This window comes from Desmodus rotundus, chromosome 5 (assembly GCF_022682495.2).
Source record: "Desmodus rotundus isolate HL8 chromosome 5, HLdesRot8A.1, whole genome shotgun sequence".
NCBI lineage: Eukaryota > Metazoa > Chordata > Mammalia > Chiroptera > Phyllostomidae > Desmodus > Desmodus rotundus.
The window spans coordinates 37,565,428-37,592,693 of NC_071391.1; the positions used below are offsets into that span (position 1 = coordinate 37,565,428).

A 27,266-nucleotide genomic window follows, 5' to 3' on the forward strand; every position below is an offset into this window, starting at 1 on the left:
CTCTTTCTCCCTCCCTTCCCCATTCTCTAAAAATAAATAGCCAAAATCATTAAAAAAATGAGGTAAATTCATGTGTGAAAGATACTCAAGATGAATAGGTATGTGGAAAATATAAGCAGAACGCTCTTGACCATGTATTCCAGTTGTAAAAAACCAGAACAAGTACACACACTTGCAAAATTGAACATTTATGATCCTGTGCCATTGTAATACTATTATACATTCTATTATCACTATTATTCTTGTATTACAATAGGCCACACTATTATCTCTAAAACCTGAGAGTAAAAAGTAGAAAGAGGCCCTTACTTTTAAAATTATATTTCTGGCCTCTTCAAATTTTTTATATAAACATAAGCATTTTTAGTTAAAAAAACATAAGTGACAATCTCAACTGGCTAAATGGAAGAGGGGGGTTTGGTGACAGCAAAGACACAGTTCTTCCTCTAGGACGTGGCCTGTGTCTGCCCAGTGGTCTGCTCACGGAACGCCCACTGAGGACCAGGTCCTGCCTCAAGCGCTTTGCAGGCATCAACTCCTTTCCTCTTCATGACGGCCCTCTGAGCTGGTCTTAGGAGCATCCTATTCTGCATATAAGGAAGCAGGGTCTAGAGGGACTGATGAGCTCGTCCTGGATCACACAGCCAATGTGTGATGGCACCCGGCAGGCTGGCGGGCTCCAGAACACAGAGACCTCCTCATTTCTTGAGGCTGACTCTCAAAAAACGTTTGTTGAACAAATAGATCAGAAAACCAGTATCTTTTTGGCTAGAGAACAAGTAAATTATTAAACAGTTACTACTGTACTGTTTATTCATCATTGTTAATTATTACTGATGAAAGGAAAATGAACACGTCAGAACCGTCAGCTGCGTTACAGCAGGAAAAGCACTGGACTTTAGTGTGAAGACACGGATCGAAACCTCTGCTCTACTTCGTAGCTGAGAGACCTTGGGCAAGTCCCTTCCCTCTAAGCCTCAGTTTTCTCCCCTGTAAAATGGGGATGACAGGACCTCCTGGGGTTACTGTAGGGATTAAATGTGACATCCTATATGAAAGCCCTAGGTGCTTGGCATGTGTTGGAAACGTGTAAAAATGGGAAAAGACGTTGAGGACAAAATAAACTATGCTCAGAGCAGCGCGGAGCACAGCCCATCTTTCTCAATCTGCTGATTTAAAAAGTGAATTGAAAAACTTTTATTTATGTAGACTCCAATAATCTGAGGAGGAAATCAGGGTTTTTAATTGTTCTGATCTTGCCTCTAGCATATTGATTTAGGACATTTAATACCATCTCCAAATGCCATGTTTAATTTGCATCGGGTCAGAAGCCGGGCTGCTGAGCGTTGGCTGTTGATTTTGGGCAGGGACTCGGGAGGGCCCGTAGCCCACCTTCCTCCTGGCCGGTGGCCAGCCCAGAGCCGGCTTCACCTGGGACTCAGAAGAACTGGCTGGCTAAGGAGGCCAAGTCTTTGATGGATTTTCACTGTTTAATTAAAGTGCAGCTGGGGCCTGGGGCCGTGCTGTACCTTTCAGCAAGATATTCATTGCAGGTTGCACAACTAGCCTGTGCCGAGGCCATTTGGCCAGGGCAGAGCCCAGACTTTGGCCTGGTCTCCCCCTCACTCGGGAAGCCTGTGCTCCAGCCTTTTGGAGTCCCCAGGGCTCATCTTCGGAAGCTTAATTCTTCTAAGTGCTGCCTCCGGGGATACCTCAGGATGAGAATTCAAAAACTGGACAATGGCTCCCAAACTGAGGGCCCAAATACCCGCTTTACAAAACAGGCTGCTCGGCCGTCCTTCGGCAAACGTGTCCTGTGCTCTGAGCCCACCCACATGACTTCATGCACTCCCTAGGCAGCTACAGAAAGACTATTCATTAAAGTCTACATCATCAGAGTCTTCTCTTTTATTATAATTATGGAAACTTGCAAATATGCCCCAAAGTAGAGATGCTAGAGCAATAGTGCTCCTTGGACCCGCCATCACTCGACAACAGTAAGCAACTCGTGGCCACGTTCGCCCATCTGCACCTCACCCCTACACGGTGAGGCCAACCCTAGACATTTTATCACAACACCTGCAAATGTTTCAGTATCCATTTCGAGGAGATACGGACTTTTTTTTTTTTTTTTTTACAAACATAACCACACTGCAATTCTCTCACCCTGTAAATTAACAATGATTCTTGAATGTTGAAAAATTTCCAGTGAGTGTTTCCATATTCCTGTGTCCTAAATGACTTGATTTGTTTGAATTCAAACAAGGCTCTGGCTCAGTTGTGAATTGTACCTTTGGTGGCTTTCTTTCCTCCTCTCTCTTTCAATGCCCCACCTAGCACGCTGGCTCCGTGCGAGGACGAGCAAGGCCCAGAGACGCCTCTGCTTCCATGGCCTTGGACACATAACCAAGCTCTCTGCTTCGGCTTCCTCTGCTGAGAAATGGGAAGAGTACAAATTCCCTATCTCATGGGGTTACTGTGAGAATGAAATGAAATAGAATGTATAAAAAACTTAGAACAGTACCAGTGCAAAGTGAACACCCAATTAATTAGTTCTCATGGTTACTCTTTTCTGAAAGACGGTGACTTCAGCAAAATTCCCAGGCACAGCATGCAGGCCACCAAATACAGTTACGTATGGGAAGAAAACTGAGTAAAAGCCTGTGCAGTTCTGCACATTTTTCTCAGACCTTGAGCTACTGTTCACAGTGAGGTAGTAGAATGTGTTAGTTAAGTGTAAATCGCTAGGGCCAGACTGCCCAGGTTCAAATCCCATGTCTTCCACTTGCAAGTAATGGCAGAACAATGCATGTATTTTCCAAAACTCATTTCCTTTCCCTGTGGGCAGACATCTCAGCTATGTTTCTTGGCCTGTCTTGCACACAGGTGTGCCCACATAACTGAGTTCTGGCCAGGGGTAAGCGGACAGAAGTGATCTCCATCATGTCTATGCCTGGACCATAAAAACCTCCCACTGCAGTTTGGTTCTCTTTCTCACCCACCACCTGACTGGCAAGGACTCAGAACCTGGAGGAAGGCAGAGCCAGAAGATAAAAGGGGCCTAGGTCCCTGAATGACCAGGTAGAATGCAACCCAACCAAGAACAATGCCACTGAGTTCTGCTATAAGCAAAAAATAAACTTTTTATTGTGTTTAGCTTCTGAGAATTTGGGGCTTATCTGTTATAGCACATAAATTATAATGTTACCTTAACTGGTACATTAATTACCCTTGACCTTGGGCAAGTTACGTGGCCTCCCTATCCTCCACGTTCCTCATCTGTAAAGGGGCAAAGATGCTCATAAAACCTATTTCATGGGGTTGTTGGGAAGATCAAGTAAGTTGATATATATAAAGCCACATGTCCTGGCCCCCAATAGCACAGCACAAGGGCTTGCCCCTTCTGTCATTATTATCACCAGTGTTACTATTGTTATTTGAAAAGTCAGAGCATATCATTAAGAATTTCTACATTTCATTTAAATTTTTTAATTGATTTTAGAGAGAAAGGAAGGGGGAAGGGGAGACTTCAATGTAAAAGAGAAATATCGATGGGTTGCCTCCCATACATACCCCGGCCAGAGATCGAACTCGTAACCTAGGTATGTGCCCTGGCCAGGAATCAAACCCACAACTTTTTGGTGTACAGGACAACACTCCAACCAAAAAGCCAACTAGCCAGGGCTCTACATTTCACTTAAACATACAAGTTTTAAATCTTTGTTATTTCCTGGTATGATTTTTTTTTAACAATTTGGGGCTAAAATTGTATTGTAGCCAAATAATTTCCAATTTAATAATGAAAGCTAGTGGGCTAATAAGATTATGACAATTTGCTTAACAGGAAATATTTCAGGAATACAGTCATTCCGCAGAATAAAGTTCACCTAATACAAGATGCAGCACGTCTCCGGTGCTCCCAGCCAATGTTAAAAAAAATGGGAGCAGGAGACTTCCCCGGCGTGCACCTTTCTGGGTTAGCGGCCAGAGCTCTCATCATGCTCAGGACCGAGGAGACGCACGCTGCTCTCTATGGAATTTTAAAAAACAACGCCTGGATGGCCTACCCAAAAAATACTCAACATCATTAGCCATCAGGGGATCGCAGACGAGAAACACACTCGACACCCACTGGGATGGCTCCAATCAAAAAGACAGAGAACAGCAGGTGTTGGTGAGGCTGCGGAGACATTGGACCCCTCACCCACCACGGGCAGGAATGTGAAATGGTGCAGCCACTGGGGAAACAGCCTCCCGGTTCTTCAAAACATTGAACCTAAAGTTACCATGTGACGCAGCAATGACACTCCTAGGGATCTACCCAAGAGAAATGAAAGCATACGTCCACACAGAAAACTGTACATGAGAATTCAGTCACATTATTCCTAGCGGCCAAAAGGTACAAACAGTCCAGATGCCCATCAACCGATGAGTGGATAAAAAAACGTGGTGTACTCATATACTGGAACGTTTTTCAGTCATAAGAAGGAACGAACTACTGATGCAGGCCACAGCACAGAGGCAACTTCAAAATACAATGGCACGTGAAAGAAGCCACTTCCAAAAGGCCACGTATTATTCGATTCCATTTACATGAAATGTGCAGGGTAGGCAACTCTATAGACATAGAATATAGATTAGAATATAGGTTAGTGGTTACTTGGGGATCAGGGAATGGGGACAGAAGGTGGAATGACTGCTGATGGGTACAGGGTTTCCTTTGGGGGTGACAAAAATGTTCTAAAATTGGCTGTGTGAAGGGTTGCATAAGCGGGAATATACTAAAAAAAATCATTAAATTTCACAGTTTAAATGGGTGAACTGTATCTCAATATAGTTATAATATTTTTTTAAAGTGTATACTCCTCCATTTGGATCAGATGTTCTCTCTGGACTTGAGCTGCCATCAGAAAGCAGAGCATGTTCCCAACCCATCAGAAGCCTTTGGGAACTAGGTGCCCTGTGTGAAAACCCAGGTACATCTCTGTGTGCAAGTGACAGTCCCGTGACACGCACATGCTAATGAGTCTGAAGCTCAGGAGAGAGGTCGTGGCTGCAGGTGTGGCTTGGGGAGGTAACAGCACACCCAAATAGGACGTGAAATCGTCATCCACACGCCTGCGAAAGCTGACGACCCACTGATAGCAATGCTGCACGCACACAATGGTCTGACACCAGAGACACAAGCAAGGCCGTGTGTCCTGTCTGTTTTCCCCACAAGGAGCACAGGCCAGACCATGAATCATACGTCCCAGAATCAGTAATACCAAAAGGGCTAGGTAACGGGCAGCCCAAATTACTCAAATTGATGTCATATCATTTGAAAAGCTGACAGTAAGGCCCTACCAACTGAATGACAATTACCATGTATCCAATTCATGGCCCTGGATTCCTGTTTCCCACCTGCCCTAACACCAATTTAAGCAATTCTGAACTTTGATCTTCACGGCAGAATGTCTCTGATTTATTGAAGTGTCAAGTCCCGACTGTGCTAACATCCACCCCTGGCAGGGCCATTATAAGGTGTGAAATCTGGGTGCCCATCACCCTGGCCCAGTTCAGCAGTGACAATCAGAAGGAACAAATCAATCTGCCTCTCCATAGTCATCACAGGAGCCCTGTAATTTACCATAATGACAGACATGGAGGAAAAGCAGGGGAAGGGATCGTTCCGTTCTCTGGGCACTTGAGGTGCTGGAGGGGCTACTGAGCCCCCCAAGAGAGGCCTTGCAAGCCTCAGCCAAGAGAGAGTTGCTACTCCTTGCAGAGGGCATGCAGCCTGAGTTGCTTTCAACAGAATTGTGTTTGATGCAAACGGTCTGCTCCTGCAGCCCCTGCTTCTCCCAGCTGTCACGATAAACTACCTGTCTTCTGCAGGTCTGCCACACCAGGTGGGGAGCCAGGAGGGACTCAGCCTTATGGTAAACAGGAAAACCCTTCCCCACCTTGCAGGGAGTTTATTTCCAAGCCTGGAATGTATGGGGCTGGAGGGAGAGAGGCAAGACCTAGGTTCCCATGTGGGCGTTGGCAGCCTTCCCACCCGCCTCCATTCAGTGGGGCCACGGTATCTTGAGTCTACCCCGGGACTGTAGGCTGTCACGGCCCCTCACCTGCTCAGCTAGGGTCCTGACATGCCTGCTAAGTTAGGCCAGCTTCTGTCCCCAGGGTTCTGCATCTGAGACCCCACACTGGACTCAGATGAGCCTCCCTGATTCGGGATTCAGGCACCCAACAGATGCCAAGAGTCTCTGCACCCTGCCATCTCAGGGCCCACCTCATCGGACCTGGAGTGCCCTGCGCCTAAACTCGTGATTGGGGTTGCAGACCCTCTTTCAGACTCGTTTTGCCTCCCCACAGGGGTTCCCAGCCTGCCCCACAGCCAAAGCCACATTGGCCAAGACAAAAACTGCTTTAGGAACAACTGTTTTGAATTGAGACGTCAATGCAATACTGCAAATGGTACATTAGTTATTCAACTGATGAACGCACCTTGGAAAGAAACAAATGCAGAGCCTGCCCCTTGGTGTCACTGGGAGCCCTGGCACCCACTTCTATGTCACTGAGAGAAAAAAACAGGCCAGTAGCCTTGCCCCTCTGTAGTCCAACCTCACCCTCACCCAGGAGATCTGCTATGTTTTCGTGGAGAACATCATTTATGGCTCCTCAGCGTCAGGCTGTGTTGCTCACAGTGCAGGCAAGGGGAGCTGGCTCTAGATGTTAGAGGAGATGAGGGAGTGAGCGAAGGGAATGTGTATGATTCAGCGATGAGACAAACGCCCTCGACACGGCACTCCCAGGGAGGGTGTCTGCCTCCACGGGTGACTCCCCAGAAACATTCCCTGGGGTGTTTGGCACGATAATTACATGCTCCAGCTGGCTCAGATCCATTCTTAGGAGATGAAATAAGACACCTGACTACTGACTCCTAATGCAGGTTGAGGAAAACTGAGCCCCTGAGGTATACCAGACGAGTATGAGTAAGTTTATGTATTCCCAGAAGACTTAGGCATCACAAAGGTATGATTGGACGGTTATGTGGTTTACCAAATGTCAGCGTATTAAAATTCTGAGATAAGGACATTAAAACCATACTGAGTGTTGATTGACTTCTGGACTCAGGAAGTACTTTGGCATCTTTCCATGCGTCAGTGCTGTCGCTATGAGCAACTATGTTTACACATAGGACTTTAAACAAACTAGGGCTGTCCGGGGCATTCTCTAGATGTTGCTTTTCTACAAAATGAAATCCCCATGTCAGCTTGAAAACAACAACAGCAAACAACAACGACCCACTCTGTTAAAATCCAACTAAAACGCAGACGGCTCCCCAAATCCTGCCCTTTCTCTTGTCAGCCTGAAGGTTCTTCCTCTGGCTCCAAGAACCTTGTCTCCTAAGGGTCCCTCAACCCTGTGAACCTACAGCTGTCCACATAGCACTTAGCCCACTTTCTCGCAATTCCCTCCCATTTGTCTGTGATTACCAAGTTGTAGGGCAAGCCCAAGAATTCTTAAGTTGGGAGGCAGGAGGAAGGGATCAAAGAAAAGAGGGACTTCTTGACCAAACTTCCACTGGGTCCCACTCCAGTAGGACAGGGGGTGATAGCCGGGATGCCCAGGGGAGCTTCAAGGATGACTACTGCCAAGGTGGCCACACCTTGGGCTCTGCTATAAGGAAGCACCGTGGGGGTGATACACGGAGCCTATGTGGATGGAAGGATGGCTATAAGATAATGTTCTGAAGTAAAGACCTGCCTGTCCCAGAGCTTACTTTGACCATGTTACTGGCCATGACGGCAATCTGCACTCTCCTGAGGCCTCGCCTTCCCACCCCACCCCTTAGGGGACCTGGTGGCCCTGCCAGCCAGGAGCAAACAGAAACTTTCAGCCTAACAATGTTGCTTTACTTTCAAAGAAGCCACCAGGAAGACCACTCAGACCAAAAGCAGTAATTGTCCCTTCATTATCAACTACAAACTATTGATAGTAAGCAAGTCAACTGTCAGCCTCTGATGCTATAACAGCACTTCTGGGGCTCCATGCATGAGAAATTATTCTGAATAAAAAGAAAAAAAAAAAAAGCTTTAGGCAGTATTATTGCTAGAATAAAAAAAAAAAAGGCACCAAAAGAAATGGTTAAATAAATAATAGGACATTCACCCGATGGAATACCATGCACCTATACGAAGTATATTTGATAAGATTAGTACAACACGAAAATATTTACCTTATAATAAATGAAAAATTATACAGAATGTTTATCTATTTAATATGCATGGTATACTCACAATTATAAAAAAAGAAAAAAGTTATAATAAAGAAAAAGAGTAGAGAGAAATAAACCAAAATTCTAATAGTGATTGCCTTTGGGAGTTGGTATTTTCAAGATTGTTTTGTTTCTTGATTTTCCCAGAAACTCCGTAAGCATGGGCTAATTTTATAATGGGGAAGAAAAACAAACTGCCGGTAAAAAAAAGCCAGGTGCTAAGTGTGCCGTAGTTCAGAATATTTCTGATTAAATTCACTGCTTCTTCCCACAGCCTGACATTTCCCTAACTCTGGTTGAAGGGAAAACAGTGATGCTGGTGGCAAAGCTTGGTTTCTCTAAGGCTTTGGCAGGCTGGTACATTCCAAGCAAATAGAGTTATCACTCAGTAAATGCTGATAGGATCAGATTTCAGGTGAGTCCTATAGCAATCCACACCACACAAACATGTCCCAGGCCTGAGCAGAAACCAAGCAGCTGCAATGAACACAGCAAAGCTCAGCGAAGGCGTGGCCTTGAGCCATTCTCTCCTTGCAGTGGGTTCATTTTCATGAGCAGGGGAGAGCTGCAGAGATGGGGCTCTCTTGCTAAGGAGTATTGATAGTGGCCCTGCTCTAACTGACTCAGATTTCCCTAACTTTGTAGGTAGTGAGTAAACGAAGCTGAGTAGAGTTTCAGTCTGCCCATTTCTTGTCTCCTCCACACTCTGGAAAGAGGCTGTCTCGCCTCAGCCCTTCGGCACGCAAGCGATCTAACATGACTATGTGCAATGCCGTTTCTGCAAAGCAAGCTTTTCTGGGTGAAGGCAAAGAACGCTGGCCTGGACACTCGGGCTCCTCACCACCCTTGACCAGCGGGTCTCCTTGCAGGCTCACTGCCACCCAGGAGCCAAACCTCTGGTGTTGGCGGCTTACATGTGTTTGTCAAAACAACAGGGCTAAGTGATAATGGCTTTTCACAAAAGGTAAAATGATTCCTGGGCAAGGGAGGAGGCAGTTTCATAAAACACACACACAACTAGCAGTTGGAATCAGGGGACTGAAAACATCATCTGAGGTTAGAACACAATTTGAAGGAGGCGGGGCACCCCCTCAGTAGGAATAAAAAGCCCAGTGGTGATTCAGGCAGTTAGTTAAGAACCATTTTGAGGGCTCCTGGTAAGACCCTGCTGCTGTGCTAGGCACTCAGGACACAAACGTGAGCAGAACACACTCACTCCTGCCCACCTGGAGTCTACAGGGAAAAAGGAAGGGAAGGATGAGGGCCGGGGTCTAAGCCAGATGAAGCTTCCTTGTCCTGGGGGCTCTGGGCCTCAGGCAAAGCCCTCCTTTGGATTTCTTACTGATTTCAGGCTACAGAACACATTGAACTTAACAGGACGTTTACAACTTTTTTTTTAAGTATTTTATTTTCATTTCATTTTTAAACGTCTTTTAGTCTTGAAATTGTTGTAGCGCTTTCCCCGAATGTGTTCTTTTGTCCCTGACAGTGAGTGGAGACTTTGGATGCTCACAGATGTTTACGTGAGGATCTCAGCCCTCGCCCTGTGCTAATGGCTAAAACATAATTACGAACTGCACTTGTTAACCAAATAGAGATATTCCATGAGACAAGGAGACCGATTCCTAATATGGAGGTGTCCTTGGGCCGGGGCCCACTTATCCTGGCTTCCATCTCCTCCTCCCGACACAGAGGTGCCTTCATTAGTGGAGGAAAGAAAGAGGTCTTTGTGATGATGTCATTCCCAGACCACCCCACACAGACAATAAAACTGAATTTGAGAGAAGCCTGGCGAAATGAGAGTGCAGAAATCGCAGAATACCAGCGTGGCTAGGGTCCCCTGAGGTTATTTAGCCTAATCCCTGATGTTAGAGGTGGGCAAAAGGAAAGAGACTTGTCTAGTATTACACAACCAGTTAGTGGTGGGCTATTCTCACCAGGGTAAACACGGGGAAACTTATTTCACAGAAATTCCAATATCATTATGTGTTCAATATTACGGGAGGCAGGAAGGCTACGGGAGGAGGGATTTCACCGCAGTGTGTGATACACACGCCCACAGGTGGCTGCAATGCAGTGTGGCCGGTGCCACCGCAGGGGTAGGGACAAGGTGGTGTGGCACCACAGAGAAGGATGCGTGTCACTCCTCCTGGCAGGGCTGCTGACAGCATCACGCAGAAGGGGATGTCTGACTTGGGTCTTAATGACTGAATAGGAGTTTGTTGAACAGAGAAGGAAAGATGGATATTCCAGAAATACAGAACAGCATGTGTAAAGGTTAAAACATGTGGAAGAACATGATGTGTCTGGGGAATACAAAGTGGTTTGGCATGGTTAAAACGGAGGTTCTTAAAAGGGAAATAGAAGAGATTAGACTAATGAGCGACTGTGAAGGTGTTGAATGCCTTGCTAAGAAGTCTGTCCTGGGAAGACGTTATCTTTGAAAAAAACAACATTTTGGCAAAAGGATGAAAGATGGACTAAACAAAAAAGGGCCAGAGAGAGGGAGACTAGTGGGTGGATACCATGTTATTTCAGGTAGAAAATACAGTAAATATTTTAAAAATAAACAATCTCAAAGACAACGAAGAGCACTTATGAGGCCTGAATTAAGGCAGCGATACTTAGAAGGCAGAATTAGCAGGGCTCCGTGAGAGATGACTGGGTGTAGGGATGAACGGAACAGTGGGGGCAGGGGGCCCACTGCCAGCCGGCCTGCCATCTATTTCTGTTCAGCCTGGGGGTGGTGGTAAGACTAGGTTTCACATTTTTAAATGGCTGAAAAAAGAACAAAAGTACATGGATACTTTGTGACACACGAAAATTATCTGAAATTCAAATTTCAGTGCCCATAACTCAAGTTTTGGTGGAATGCTGCCATGCTTGTTCATTTATCTACCGTCCATGGCAACGAGGGCAGAGCTGAGGAGAGGCCAGAGAGCCAGCAAAGTCGGAAATCCTATTTATTATCTGCCCACTAAGAAAAAGTCACTGACCTCTGAAATAAAGGATGACCACAACAGTTCAGCCTTGGGCAGCAGGTAGGATGCTGGAGGAGAAGCCCATTTGGGCAAGTGGGACAAATCATTCCATCGAGGGCTTGCTGAGTTTCAGGACCCTATGGCACAGCCGGGAGATGGTGGAAAGATGTAACTGGACTACAGGTGAAGATCAGGATTTGAGAATCATCAACGGGTAGATTCCAGGGCATTGAAGCTATGACAGTAGATGAGGTAATATAGAGGAAAAAAAGAAACAGAGAGAAAAACAGGAAATGCTGCACAGGGGCAAACAGATAGGCCTGAGAGAAAGTCTGAGAAAGTCATGGGAGACACAGGGAGAAAATCCCGTGTGGGTAAGTTCGAGGGAGAAGATAATTTCAAGGGAAAGACCAAGTTGAATAATATCAGATGCCACCAAGGGCCCAAGTGGTGTCAGGGATGAAAAAGAGTGGCTTTGGAAGCCTCAGCCAGGGAAGCTTAAATAGTGGGAACTGAACGGTCTCCCCAGGGGCCTCCAGGGTTCCACACTCTCCCCTCCCCTGCCACCGTTTTCCTCCTCTCACATTGGCCACTCCTTTTCAGCCTCTCTTGCTGGCTCCTCCTCATCTCCCAACTTCTAAACACTGGAAAGCCTTTGGGCCCAGTCCTTGGACTTCTACTTTACATTCGCGCTCCTCTCCTACATGACGGCGTTCAGTCTCATGGCTTTAAATACACCTACACTGTGATGGGTGTATGTAAACTCTCCCCTGAACGAGACTCCTAGACCCAACCACGAACACATCATCCCTGGGAAGTCCAGCAGGAACCTGTAACTGAACAGTGCCAAAGTGGGGCTTCTGCTCTTTCTCCTCCAACCAGCTCTTCTGCAGAATTCTCCATACAGTTAGAATCAGTTCCATCTTTCCAGCCATTCACACCCTGCAATCATCTTCATTCTATTCTCTCATGTTCCATCCAATCTTTTAGTAAGTCCCATCTGCTGTATCTGCAAACTATATCCAGAATTCTATGCTCAGCCCCTCACTGCTACCTCTCCGCTCTAGGCCACCACTCTCTCACCTGAATCCCCCAGCCCCTTAGTCACTTAACTCCATCAGAGTAATCCTGTTAAAACACAAGGGTGGTGATATTATTTGCAAAACCCTCTGTGCAAAACCCTCCCAAATCTCCTTGCCTCACTCTGACTAAAGGCCCTAGTCTTCCAAGGGCCTCCAGGGTCCTACGCAACCTGCCCCACCCTGACTAATTACCCCCGAGACCAGACCACCTTCCACAGATGTGTTCACTCTCTCCTCTAGTCCACCAGGTCCACTCCTGCCACAGGGCCTTTGAATTTGCCATTCCTTCCACCTGCAGTGCTCCTCTCCAAGATACACCAATGGCTCTCTTATCACTTCCTTCAGGTCTTTACTCAAATATACCCTTCTCAGTGAGGTCTTCTCTAGCCATCCTACTTAAATTGCCAAGCATCCCATACCACGACATTTTCCCTTTTCCTGCATTATTTCACCCTAGAGCACTTATCACCACTCATACAAAATACACATATTTTACGAATCTATCCCTTTATTATCCGCCTCCCCTACTAGAATGTAAGCTGCAAGAGGGCAGAGATTTTTGTCTGTTATTTTCCCTGCTGTATCCCAGCACCTAGCACAGTGCCTGGCATATACAAGGCACTCAAATAAGTGCAGAAAGAATGGGAATAGTGGATCAGGAAGTGACTAGGAGACAAGAAAGGGAAACCCAGTATATTCAACACTTTCAAGATCCCTGATGAGTAGCTTAGGAGGAAACCAGTACCAGATTTTCTTCAAATGGGAACGACTCAAAGATTCAGAAAATGTAAGGGGAACAGAGTGGCATGAAAAGACTGAGGACATGAGAAAAGGGCATCTGCTATGCCAAGTCTGGAAGAAGGGGGACATGACTGGCCCCCTGAGCAAGGGGAGAAGGGACACCTCCGCAGAAGGGACTAGGACAGGAAGGGAGCATGGAAGGAGAGGTGTAAATATGGGGAAAGGTGGGATTGAAGGGAAACTGAATAAGATCATACCTGGTACTTAGTTCTCTATCTCGGGGTCTGGGGAAGAGCTTGCGCGCTGAGGGTTTGAGGAAGCACTTTGGGAAATGAGAACATGAGCTGACATGGCAAGAAGGCTTGCTCAGCTGTGCCGAGGGCTCGGGTCACTCTAGGAACCATAAATCAGCTGCAGAGTTTGGGGGTTTCCCCCAGCTGTACTGGACAGCCAACAAGAACCAAAGTGGCAAGTCTTAGGATTATTACAAGAATTATTAAAGCCCTTATTAAACACTTCAGACACTAAGCAAAATGTAAAAGACTGAGGAATAAGAAATAAATGGGCAAATGATAGGAATAACCATTGCTGTTGAACTCATTTAGGGTGCCTTTGGCTGGCAAACACCTTTCAAGATGGTGTTCCTGGAAAGAGCAAGTCTTGAGGATGGATCTGGAGGAAGAAAGGTGAAAAGTAGCCCTTTGGCAAGTGGACTCTGAAAGGCTAGTCTAAGAACCCACACAGGAGGGCATGTATGGCATAAATGGGGACTAGAAACCCCAAAGAGAAGATCCATAGAGAAAAACAAAAGCCTCTTAGCTACAACTCACTAGAAGGGGCCCAAATATTTTTAAATGATGAAGTGTGACATTTTGGAAATGAGGATCTGACTTGCAAGAAAAGATTCCTAATTTCCGAAGAGACCAAAGCGGTGCTTACATGGGCTTCATACAGTTATGGGCTACTAGGCTATCTGCAGAACCTGCAGAATCCTCTGCAGTCCATAATGAAAAGACTATTTCAACATATAAAGACTGTGTGAAATTGAGCTGTCAGTTTTCATAGCTACAATTATTTGTGCCACGCTATGCATATTATGTACTTTGTCTCATTTAACCTCACCACTTCCATGTAAGGAAGAAAGTTTTATTCTCATTTTATAGAAGAAGAAACAGAGGCTTTGAGGGATTAAGGAACTTATCCTAAATCATTGCAATAAATAACGAGTTAGACCAGAAATGAAACCCAAAAGTGTCTAGTCCCAAAGACCAGGCTTTCAACCTCTGTTATCTCTTGCCTCTCTCTAATGCTATTTTTTTCTTATGAAAACACTGGAGTGATGATTAGTTTTAATGTATTCTTTGGAGACTTATAGTCAGTCTATGATGTAGTTGATAAGTATTCATAGGAAGACATATTTTCATATAAAATGATTGATCTAAATATCTAAGTACATGTATTATGCCCTTCCAATCTTAGTGTCCTGCAGTGGGACACAACAGGTATCCAACGAACGACTGAGACCCTGGGTCAGGAGACTTCTATGCCAAAGCATTGAAATACTCTGTGGATAGACCAACATCAGTGATCTTGAGGAATCGTGAAGAATGGGAGGTTCTAGAACACTAGAGGTAAAGTGGAAGAAGGGGGTTTCTACAAAGCACAGAGCCGCGAGATGATGCATGATCCAGAGCGAGATCTAACCTTATGATTACTGAAGTGATGGTTAGTGGGCCCCTGGCAAGGTAAAGCACTGATCGCCAAGACCCAGCACACACTCACCAAGAGCACGTCATTTCAGACGAACCCCACTGCCTTCTCTGACGGGGCTCCTGGCGGCATGCAGCAGCAAGCAGCTGGGGCTGGGTGAAGGCTGGCCCCTTTAGGAGAAGCATATGCTCTTCAACTTACCCCTTTATAACCCCCTGGGTTAGCTAATAGACTGAATGACAGAATCAGGACTTAACAGTTTAGTACAACAAGGATTAAAGAAGATCTTGCACTTGATTTCAAAAACCCAATTGAATAAATCGGAGATAGGAAAGGGAATGATTTACGAGAAACAAACGTAAAAATATCTTTCAGCTGATAACAAACTCCATGAAAGACAACAGTATGATATAGCTGACAAAATAAGGAAAAGCAAACTTGGCTGCACTAACAGAACATGGTGTCTATGCGAGAACAAAGGAGGTGACAGCTGTGGTCCACACCCGGCTGGCTGCACTGGACTACTATTGCCTTTATTGACTTCTGGGCAACTTGCTTTGAGAGGGTCTACTAGTTATTCTCCATTGTCCCCTTCATGATTTATTGTCTGCACTGCTCTGTGCCCTGAGGGAGCTGACCCCTACATCACCCAGAATCCCTTGCCCTGATGACTTCCCACTGGACCCAGTCAGTTGGAAGTACCAGTGAGAGATTCAGGGCAAGGAGAAAGAGAAAATGCAGGTGTCCCTTGTGCCATGTCTCCCTGCTCCATCCATCTCCACGTTTCCGACAGTAGCTCTGTCCCTCTATAGCTGCAGTCCCCGTCAGGCCGCCCCCCTTCCAGAGTTCCAGCCCTCAATGGATTCTGGTTTGCTCCTGTTGTCCCTTTGGGTCTAGGAGTGGTCACAGCTTCCCCCTGCCTGCTGCTAGCCCCTAGGTTCCGCATCATCCCTTTGGGTTCACTTAACCCTGCCTACACCTCTGTAAATAGTCCCTTCCCTACATTATTTTCAAAATCCCAACTAAGGTGACCTTCTGTTTCTTGCAGGGACCCTGAGTAAAACAGAAGAGACAGGATGGCAGCGAGCCATAAAATATTGTCTATGAGGACCAGCTACAGGAACAGAAAACGTGCAGCCTGGTGACGGAAGACTGCGGGAAACGGCCGAGCCCACCTAAAACAAGTGAAGGGCCACTGTTAGACTCATCCTCCTGGCTCCATGAATAAGACAGTAGTACAGTCAATACAGAGACCAAGTCTTCACTTTCACAGTGAAGTAAACTTTTCCAAACAGTCAGCAAGGGAGAGGTGAGCTCTCCTGATAGGTCATAAGCTCCAGAAATTCTGACTTGCCCAGTCTTAAACTAGAGAGCCCATTTCAGCAATACCGTAGGTAAACAAGGGGTAGTTTAGAAAAGGACTTTCCAAGTCAGGATTTCATGATTTGCTACCAACTGCACATGACTCAGTGGTTTACCAAAATAACCAAACTGGGGAAAATATTTGGGGGGATGTGTTTTGCTGTTTCTCTCTTCAAGATAAAGAATGGAAGTCTAGCCCTTTGGGTCAAGTAGGGTCATTCTCAACAATGAACTTTTTTTTTATGCTTTAAGGTAACTCAGGAACACGAAATTTATTTTGTATCTTAATATCACAATGTTATTCCCACAACACTGAGCATTCTATCAAAAAACTGAATCAAGCAACTTCTGTCTACACATCTATCACTAGCTTCTTCAGACCTGTCATCTCATTTTCAAACGAAAAACCAGGAAGCGAAGTCTGCCGGTGAGAGAAAATATTTTACAGGCAAACTGTCCTGGAAAAAAAATGAGCCCTTCAACTCACCGGAGTGGGAAAACGGAAATGGGTTTTGCAAGAGCTCTCAAATCCTGAGCTCGCAGAAGGGTCACGGCATGCTGCTGAGTGTGCGTGGCTCATTCCGGTGTTCTTGGGCTCGAGTTCTTCACTATTACACGACAATAGGAAAGTCACTTTTCACTCATTCATTCAACAAACATTGGATGTTGATCTACTCATTAATAGAGCACCACTGGGTCCTGGGGATAGGCAAGATCCAAAGAGGCCGTCCCTGCAACTAGACTTCAGCAGGTCTAGAAAACAACCTGCTTTCAAAGACCAACGAAAGCCAAAGAGTGAAAGTGACGGTGCCCAGAAAAGTTTCAGCAGAAACGTCGAAAATGCCAGCTTTCTGGCGCGTAGAGGGCGGGGACTTGGGGCCTACAGGAGGACGCCGCCTCCCGGCTGGGGCTGGCGGTCCGCAGTCCTGGGCCCTCTGGCCACGCGGCCCCGGCCCCCTGCCCACCTCGGGCGTTGCCTGGTCCCAGGCCAGGGCCGCTCCACTCCGGCGCCGCCAGGCCCCGGAGAGCAGCTCCAGTGAGACCACCGGCAGGGCGACAGCCAAGGCCCGCGGAGGGCGCCTGCCCCCACCACGACGTTCCCGGGAAGCGCGCGCACGCGTCGCCGCGCCCCTCTCTTAGCCGGGCTTCCGCGGCGCGCTCCCGGCCGGCCAGAGCCCCGTGCCCACTATCCCGGCCCCTGCCGCCCATGCGGCCTGGCCACACTCACCCTCTTTGGCTTTCTTCCTCCGGGCCAGAGTCCCGCCGAGTTTCCCCAAGAAGGAGTCATCTTTCTTCCGGGACGGGGGCGACTTAGGAGTAGGGGATTTGGGGACAGAGGGAGACTTTTGCGGGGAGGTGGCCATGGTGGTGGAGCGGACAGCCGCAGACCGGTCGGGGACGCGGAGCTGGTGCTGGGCGGGCGCGTCGGGACTGAGGCTGCGGCTTCCCAAACGGAAGCGGAATTATTCCAAGCATTTAAGGCAGCTCACGCTCTCCTTTCCCTTCCCTCTATCCCTCCCTCGCGCCGCCCTCCGCCCTGCAGGGAGCTGTGTGCTCGGGCCCTTGCCTTGGCCAGGCCAGGCCTGCTCCCTGCGCCCCTTGGCTGCCCCAGCAGAGAGGATGCCCCAAATCTGCCCCTCGGAGGGCGTGCAGCCTTATCTGCTTCTGTGTGTGAGTGACCCTCCAGCCTGGCAGTGCTCCAGTCTGAATGCCTCATTTCCTCTGACTCTGCACCCAGCACAGATCCTTGCACAAATCCTGGGTTCAGTGATTGCTGAACCGAACCCACCTGTTACTGTGTTTCCCAGTGTCTCACCTGAGCGGCTTGATGAGGCACTGGCTTTTCCACAGATTTTCTACCTGCACAGTTAATAGGCCCGTGTCTTGTGCCCAAAAGGGATTGTGGAAAGAAATCGAGTGAACCAAAATGTGTTCAGGCCCCACCAGTTGGGCACATCCGACTGCTCCTTCACTTATTCATAGCTATGCCACAGCTGGGCACTCCAGCCCCCTCTTCACCCTCATGTTCGAAACTGAGAAGTTTGAAGTTCATGAGCACAGGGCTGCAACATCCCTGTTTCTAGCAGTTCAATGGCTTGTGCAAAGGAGGATCTCAAATGTTGGTATAAACTTAAATGGGAAAGTATGACCATGGGACCCTCTGAGACAGTGTGCCCCCACTCCCCAAACTTACCTTGTCTAAGCCACAGAGTGAGTCCTGACTCATTTGGGATAACAAGGGTGTCCTTGACACAATATTTCAAAGACTCGTTCTGGAAAGGATTAACAGGCCTGTTTTATTTTGCTTGACCACTTTTTTGGGCTCTTCTCTCTCTCTCACACACACACTCACACAGCCCCTTAGCGAGTGTGTTTTTTCCTCCGAGTAGTTGATTGACCTGACCCAAAGAACTGCTAATGCTTTACTGGAGAGCAGCCAGTAAGATCGTCTCCCTAAAGAATCTGAACTAAGCTAGAGAGACTTGCCAGAAGTTAAGAAGTTAGTGATGATCGTGCAGACTTCAGACTGGGTATCCATTTTTAGGCACGTGCATGTTGATGAGTAGAGAACCAAAAGAACGGAGCAAAGTAGTGGTCTCAAGAAACCATGTGGTCTGAATAATGAAAACCTGCGGGGAGTACCTGCCTGGACCTTGAATCTCTTCCCAGTGCCTACTTGCCCACAAGGGCCAGCTGTGTGTCCTTAGGAGGACATGTTCCTAAAGCTTTTTCATAACCATCCACCTTAACTGGAGCTAATGAGAATACTATTGGGTTGGCCAAAAAGCCTGTTTAGTGTTTTCCATAAAATAAGACACTTTTTTCATTTTTACCAATAACTTTATTGATTTGGATATTATCAGTGTGCTGGCTCTCTCCCTCTGTTGGCTTCTAGTGGGTAGAGGCCAGGGGTGCTGCTAAACTATCTTCCAATGCATAAGACAGCCCCACAGCAAAGAATTATTTGGCCACAATAGGAATAGTACCAAGAAACTTTGCAAACCACTTTTGACACGTTCAATCAGTCACAGAACCTTCTCCATACACTACACAAATCTTTTTTTGTATTTCAGTTGCATTTTTACCTTTCTTGAAATAATAAAGCATAATATGCCAAGTGTTGCTTATTTTCTTCCATCTTCAATGTTAAAATGGCTACACAAAAATTCACCAATTTTGATGTTCTTTTAAATGCACACTGATGTGACAGCTGTCACAATACAATCTAACAAAATTTTTTCAAATGAAGTTAAAGACAACTAAGCGCTACTAGAGCCATCATACAGAAAAGACTAAACAAACTTTTTGGCCAACCCAATAACAAGCAGTAATTTCTGAGAACCAAAGTGCAATGAACAAAATGGTCAATAGATTCAGCAGAGTATATGTTCACTTTATCTTTGCTGAAAAGTCCTAATTCTACATTTTTTGAAAATTATAATGTAGCTGGTGCCTCTTACCTAGTAGAGAGCATAGTCATGACAACTGCGAGAGCTTCCCCCCAGGGACGGGAAAATTACAACAACCACCCCACCTCCCCCCCCATAAACCTTAAGCGGTATTGTGAAGCCAAAGTAGAATTGTGTTTTGATTACATCATCAATCATATTTGTTCAGGATATTGGATGCATAAGGACATCCCCCAAATCTGATCTCCAGCCTTGGGAACGTTGTCAAGGAATCACGAGAAACACAGCTCAGTAGCTATGTGACCTTGGGCATGGTTACTCCCGTTTCTGAGTGTCTACTTCCTCATCTATTGGGTTGGCCAAAAAGTTCATTTGATTTTTTTTCCATACGATGGCTCTAGTGGTGCTTGGTTGTCTTTAACTTCATTCGAAACAGTTTTGTTAGATTGTATTGTGACAGCTGTCATATCAGCATGCATTTTGAAAAAACTTATAGAAATTGGTCAATTTTTGTGTAGTTATTTTAATATCAAAGATGGAAGAAGCTATGCAACATTTTCAGCATATTATGCTTTATTATTTCAAAAAGGTATAAACACAACTGAAATGCAAAAGATTTGTGCAGTGTATGGAGAAGGTGCTGTGACTGATCGAGTGTGTCAGAAGTGGTTTGTGAAGTTTCGTACTGGAGATTTCTCACTGGATGATGCTTCACAGTTGGGTCAACTAGTTGAAGTTGATAGTGAGCAAATCAAGATGTTAATTGAGAGCAATCAAAGTTATACCTCAAGGGAGAGAGCCAACATACTCAAAATATCCAAATCAATAAAGTTATTAGTGAAAATGAAAAATGTGTCTTTTATTTTACAGAAAAAAACTAAAGGGACTTTTTTGGCCAACCCATCTCTAGAAAGGATGATTCAGAACATCTGAGGTAAAACCACGAGAGAGGTGTTTTTTAACAGGAATTACATCAGGTGATTTCGATCCACACACTGATGTTTGAGCACCTAACACCACTTCCAGCTCTAGCATTCTATGGTTCTCTATTCTTACCAATTGCTGATATCTGTGTGCAGGGCTTAGGTGCTAAATGTGGCATGGTCAAAATTATACATGGAGATCTCTTAAATGGCTCATGCACACTTTTGCATACATAGGCCTCTTCAGTAATTTTTATGCATACTAAAGTTTGGAAGCAACTGGGCAAGACTAAAAGGAGGAACAAATAAAGGAAAGTCCTTATTGCTGGATGCTTACTCCAGAAAATACGAGCAAAATAAGCTGTGGAGAAGGCAAAACTGGGCTTATTGGACACCATGGTAAGGAGAGCCCTGCCTTCACAGTCTTAGTAGCATCTTGGGCTGAGGATGGGCAATGGCAAAGTAGGGACATTTATAAGGTTTCGGAATCTGGTTTAAGGCAGATCTTTCATGAGTTGGTGCTTAGTTCATTTTGGCTAAAGATTGTGATAAAATAGTTTAGGATTAGTGGACACAAGCCAAGGCTTTCAAAGAGTCTTAGAGATTAAATTGTCTTTTTAACGCTGTCTATTGAAAAGTTTAAGGGTTTTATGTTCATTTCAATAAGATTTGAAGGGAAGTTCTTGAAAAGAACAATAAAGTTACTTGTGCCCTGACTGGTGTGGCTCAGTGGGCTGGGCATTGTCCTGCAAACCAAAAGGTCACTGGTTTTGTTCCCCATCAGGGCACAAGCCTGGGTCTCAGGCCAGGACCCAGGAAGGGGGTGTGTGAGAGGCAACCAATCGATGTTTCTCTAGCATATCTATATTTCTCTCCCTCTCTTTTCCCTTCCCTTCCCCTCTCTCTAAAATTAAATAAAATCTTTAAAAAATATATAAAGTTATTTGTAACTTTCACCTTTTATCTACTCCGTGAAATAGTTAAAGTCATGTTGATAAAGACAGGGGAAAGGTCAAGTCCTATTAATGTACACAGTGAATGGTTTCCAGAGTCTCAATATTATGCAGATGTCTTGTTATTCAAATCTTTCTGCCTATAATTATTAATCTCTCTTGAAAGGCCATGGGGGATGGGTGGTAAAGTATCAATCATTGGTACTCAAAGTATAGTCTAAAAACCAGTATTGATCTGCAAACTGTGTTATTGGTTCTCAATAATATAAATGTAGAAACTGAGCGTGTTTATAAACTTTTATAGCAATTGAACAGTGCAATTTTGTATTGGTTTAATTGAATTAAAATTGTGAGCTTATGTTTTTCATGTCTTATTTTTCTAATAATTCACTTTTATCACATTTTACAAATGGTCTATGATAGATTGGTCCTTCACCACAGATTATTTGAAAAACATTGTTCTAAATTGCTCCGGTTTGCTTACAGAATTTATATACTCTCTTTTGATGTTATGCTTTTAGGGCCCTTATGGATATGAAGCAGTCTCGTTTTCAGTCAGAAGGTTAAATAACATACGGGGAAGCGCCTTGCACAGGACCTGACCCTGAAGTGGGCTGAGTCAAAATCGAGTGTAATCAGAAACAAACACCGCACACCGCTCTTGGATAAGAGGCAGCGAAGATCCTACTCCGGCTTTTCTCCAGTCTACGTGGGCATTTACAGTTATGGCTCCAACAATCGGTGGCCCCTCTTATGCTTGGTCATTAGTCTCATCTTACCCCAGGCTTAACAGTAAGAGCAACTCATAAGTTAAGTGTGTGTTACATGAGACTCTGCTGCATCTCTGGGTCAGTGTGTCCTTGAGATCAAAGCCCAGACAAACTGCACCAGGAGAGAGTAACCCCAGGTTCCAGTCCTGGCTCAGGAGCTGGGTGGCCTTGGACAAACCTCTGCCCTTCCTGTCCTTCCATCGCCATCATCAGGAAAGCGAAGCCAAGGCCATACCACGTGATCAACGATTACAATCTGGGTTACACCCAACAAAATAAGCACAACTGGACATCCAGATACACATTCTAGAAAGTTCACAGCAGCCCCATTCAAATGCCTATTAACAGTTAAATCAATAAATACACTGTAATAATCACACAATGGACTATTACACAGCGATGAGAATGAACAGTTTGCAACTACAAGCAGCAGTAGGAATGTATCTCAGAAAATAATGTTGAGTGAAAAAAATCATATACTCCATCATCCTATTCGCAGAAAGTCCAAAGACGGGCAAAATGAGTCTCTGATGCTAGAAGTCAGGATAATGACAAAGTGAGTGGCCTTGGGAGGGGCAGAGGGGCGGGGGGTGGGGGTGGGCATGAGGGAAGCTACTGCAGCTGCTCACGTTCAGTTTCTTGATCTGGGTTCTCGTTCCGCGGGTGTATTGAAAAGTCAGAGTGTGCACTTAATAATTTGAGCAATTTCCTGTATGGATATAGTACTTCAGTAAAAATGTATAAATATATCACAAAACAGATTAATTTTTAAAAATAAAGCCGTGGGACTACATACTCTGCAGGGTCCCTTTTCTCTCCACAGTCCCCTCCTCTAACTCCCTGGGTGGCCCCAGACCTGCCCTTGGGAGACCTGTTTTCTTTTCTTTTCTTTTTTTCCCCATTTTTCTATCCACAGACTATGTGCTCCCCTCAGCCACCCAGCATCGTTCCAGTCCTGGTCCTGGGTCATCTTCCCTCAGCAATTCCAACAGACAGGGCTTTGTGATTTATAAGTCAGGATCATGCAGTGGTGAAGGTTTGGGGTTCAGGTCACCCTTCTGCAGCCAAGCATGTAATCATGTGCAAGTTAAGCTCTTTGTGCCTCAGTTTTCTTATCACAAGATTCTTGAGAGGACCAAGAAGTTGGTGTAAATAAACTACTCAGCTCGGTGCCCAGCAGATAACAATCCTTAGCTCAATAAATGTTTGTTATTAGTTTCTCACTTGAGACTCATAAATGATATGATCATTATCTCCATTTCACAGATGAGTAACTTGAAACTCAGAGAGTTTAAATAACTTGCTGTAGGTCACGTGAACAGCCAATAACTGAGAGACTAATACTACAGCTCCTAGAATCTGTTCTCCCAAATACCCACAGGACCCACACTCTTCAGCTAGGATGGTGGTCCTTCAGAATAAAGACAATATTTTCCAGCTAGGTGCAGTCACATGATCCAACTTTGCCCAATAGGATGCAAGCAAAGTATAATGTGACTGCTTCTGGGAGTCTTCCTAACAGATAGATGGAAAATGACTGTTTGGCTTCTTGCGTTGTTGACTGTGTGATAGAGGCCAACCCTCCCACTGAAAACATGTGGAAAAGCTGGACACATTGTAAAAATAAATCTGTTTGAGGGCACTGGAAAGCTCATGAAACTTTCATGATCTCCAAGGCCAAGATCTGGGGGAAGGAGGAACCCCAGAGAGGTGAGCCGGTCATCTGGGACTACTTTGCCCGTCTGCAGGGCACCTGCCACTTTCAGAAGAGGCTGCTGAGAAGCTGAGGGACTGAGCAGGGCAATTGCCAAGCTCACAACAATAAGTCCACAGAAGTCCGTGTGCCTTCGAGCTAGGGGTATCTGGTAAGCTCCCTGTGCTTTGCTTTGGGACTCCAAAAGACTCCACTCTAATAGAGAAAATAAAGGCATCATTAGTAAAAACAAATGAACAAAAAACAAAGAACAAAACTAAAGTGTTTGGCAGAAGGAAAATCCCTCCAGATGGAAGCTTGGTGACACGGGGAAGAACACAACACAAAGAAAAGGGCAAATGTATGGCTTTATCTAAAAAATTTTAACTGTCCAAATAACAATAATAGTGCCTTGGAAGGTTTAAAAATATAATACACAAAAGCAAAAGTGTTCAAATTGAGACGTGGAGTTAAGTAGTTGATGGCGTTGTCTGGAAAGAAGGAACAGTAACGATTTCCATTAGGCTTTGATAAATCATGTTGTGTCCTCTCGGGCAACCATTGAAACGATGGTGAGAGCAACTACAACCCCTACGATAACGGAGAGCCTGTGTGCTCGTTCAGACGGAGTTCATACATTGCATTGTAATTGATATCAGTCATACTTATTTTTTGTATCCTGTTTTCTCTTTATTTTGCTGTGTTAATTTTTTCTTTAAAACCCAGGATTGAGACAAACCAAGCATTTCTAATCAAATTAAGGTAAAACTCAAACTGGAAGAGGCTTTACTGGGGGAAGTCACGTTTCCAAATGTGAATGCCATCTGTTATAAGTTGAACCATGTACCCCCCCGCCCCGCAAAAAAAATATGTTGAAGCCCTAACCCCCAGAACTTCAGGATGTGACCTTATCTAGAAATGGGGTCACTGCAGATATAATTAGTTATGTTAAAATGGCATGTGAGGTCATACTGGAGTAGGACAGGCACCAAATCCAGTAAGACCAGTGTCCATGGGAGGAGAGGAGAATTTGGATGCAGATATGCGCAGAGAAAGGTGGTGGCCACTGGAGTGATAGGAATGCCTGGGGCAGCCAGAGGCTGGAGGAGGCAAGCAACCGTCCTCCCCCAGGGACTGGGGAAGACACAGTGCATGGCAGACACCTTTGTTTTGGACTTCTAGCCTCTGAAATCATGAGATAATAAATTTCTTTTGTTTTAAGCCACCTAGTTTGTGGTACTTTGTGACAGCTGCCTTGGAAATGAATATACCACCTAAGGAACGAAACAGGAGCTCTTGCAGATCATGAAGCAGCTTTTAAAAAGGGTCTGGATCCCAATCAATAATTGGAGATTGTGTAATCACATCAAAGCTGCAGCATAGTGGGAGGGTGGAGAGAAGCCAGCCAGAGCCTCTTGGGGATTCTTTGATCGCTGAAAGCAAGGTGCACTTCTCAGGGTGCGGAGAACGTGTGAGAGATGAAATGGCTCTGGAGTGAGAGTCTTACGTGAGAATTCTCACTGCATCCCCCTTGGGAACTCTGGGACATTAGCAGTGGCCTTTGAAGGCCAGGCTGCCAATGGGCCTGTCCCTTCAGGAGTCCTGCTTGCCTGGAATAAGGCGCCCAGCAGGCAGGGGTGGGCAGAGAAGGCACCCGAGTAGGGGGAAGTTGAACAACCTCAGCCTTCTGACATGGTGGACTAAGGGTGGGGATGTTTTTGAAGATCACACAAATGGTCTCTGAATGAGCCAAGTTCTTTGAGAAAGGTGACCTGCTTACCTATCCCTCAGAAGTCCAGTAACGAACTGTAGACATAAGCAGGAGGGTTGCCTCACCTGGGCGTGACAGCTGACTCAGGCCAACTACACTCGAAGGTGCAACTCTAAGATCAGTGGTTCCCACTCGAGGCATCCAGCAGAGGAGTGAAGAATACGCCAGAGAAACAGCGGCAGGCACAAAGCTTTTAAGGATAGAAAGGAGTTGTCAGCCACTTCAGACCCAGTGGGGCGAGGGTACCTGGGGTCCCACTGATTCTGCTGGTGTGTGGTCCTTGTCACCGCCCACTGAGATTCCTTCCAAGGTGTCCCTTCTCTCTTCCCAGACCAGTGTGAAAGGTCTTCTTTGTCACAGTTGTAACCCACCTTCCACCCACGTGTGCCTCCAGACTTGTGGGCCCCAGAGGGGCAGGAGTCTCACTTCCATCTTTGCTGGGGAGGATACTAAGGTGATTCCTACTTCCAAGGTTTTCTTTTAGGGAGGAAGGTCAGAAGTATTACACCTAACAAGTTGCAACCAAATCACCAGGGCCAGACGGTGTCTTCAGGGTGGACTTGAAGAACCACTGACCAAAGGGGTCTGCGAGAGACTGGGCCTTTGGTCGGCAGAGGCCAGCTCAGAGGGAAAGTCCCAAAGGGGAGGTGGCAGCACTCTCAGAAGTGTTTCCGGGCCGCTTATACCTCCTCTCGTGGAAACTGCCCATTCTTACCCATTCCGCTGAGATTTAGAATGGTTTCTTTTTTCTGTTTCTGCTGTCAGAATTTGAAGTTTGAGATTTAGTGTAGTCATTCGAATTACAAAGTTATGTTCTAGCCAGTTCCATTTTAAAATTGGAGCCCGTGCACAACAAACTGACTCTTTCTAGGAACCTGTGAGAAAGCGGGTAGAGAGGAAGGGGGGGTGGAGTGGGCGGGCCCCCTTCACAGAGGAAGACACTGAGGCACAATGGAGTTGCTCACTGCCATCCAGTGAGCTGCAGCAGAGCCTGAGTAAAGGCCCTGAGCTACTGACTCTTTAGTGCAGTTTACTGTGTTCAGAATGATTGATGAGTTGATTTTTTTTCTTGAGCTATCGATGTTTTTTCAAATCACATACTCACAGGTTTGGGACTACTCCCCACACATACACACATCCCCCCAATTCTTCTGGAAACACTTTCTATCATTCTGGGGATGGGAAGGGAACTGATTCATGTGCCCCTGGTGTGTTTGGAGCTGCGGCCCAGCATCAGAGTATCTGTTTCATGCAGGGCCAAGAGAGCCATTCCCGTTTCCGGTGATTCTTGTCCTGCTCCCCACCCTCCCTGCTCCTCCTCCCCACCTCTAAGGGACTGCAGAAGCTGCCTCACGCTCAGCTCGTCCCCAGCACACCCCCACTGTCCTTCCTTTCCCATCCCTTCGGCCTTGGGTTCTTGGTTCCCTACCCTTGGGACTGGAGACTTGATTATGTAATGCCGTGCTTCTCCATTTGGGGCAAAAAGAAAAGTGTCCGGGGGGTCCACGGCAATGTATCAGGGGCACTAGGCCATTCTGGATAAATAGGGTGCACCTTCCTAGAGTACCAGGTTTATTGAAGGATTTTTGTGCGGGCTGGCAGAGGTT

At 45.9% G+C, this 27,266-nt stretch overlaps 1 protein-coding gene across 2 annotated transcripts in view; it reads right to left on the reverse strand.

Annotated features, from left to right (window-relative positions):
* Positions 1–17,657, reverse strand: part of PARVA (parvin alpha) — a 155,538-nt gene extending 137,881 nt beyond the window's left edge. The window contains exon 1 of one of the 2 annotated variants that reach the window (XM_024558837.4): positions 17,368–17,657. In XM_024558837.4, the coding sequence (XP_024414605.1) occupies positions 17,368–17,503 (136 nt within the window). In that variant the 5' untranslated portion in view covers positions 17,504–17,657. Of the gene's footprint in view, positions 1–16,626; positions 16,917–17,367 lie in introns of those variants that run through there. The other variant, XM_045194041.3, reaches the window with a different exon arrangement.
* Between the last annotated feature and the right edge of the window lie 9,609 nt (positions 17,658–27,266).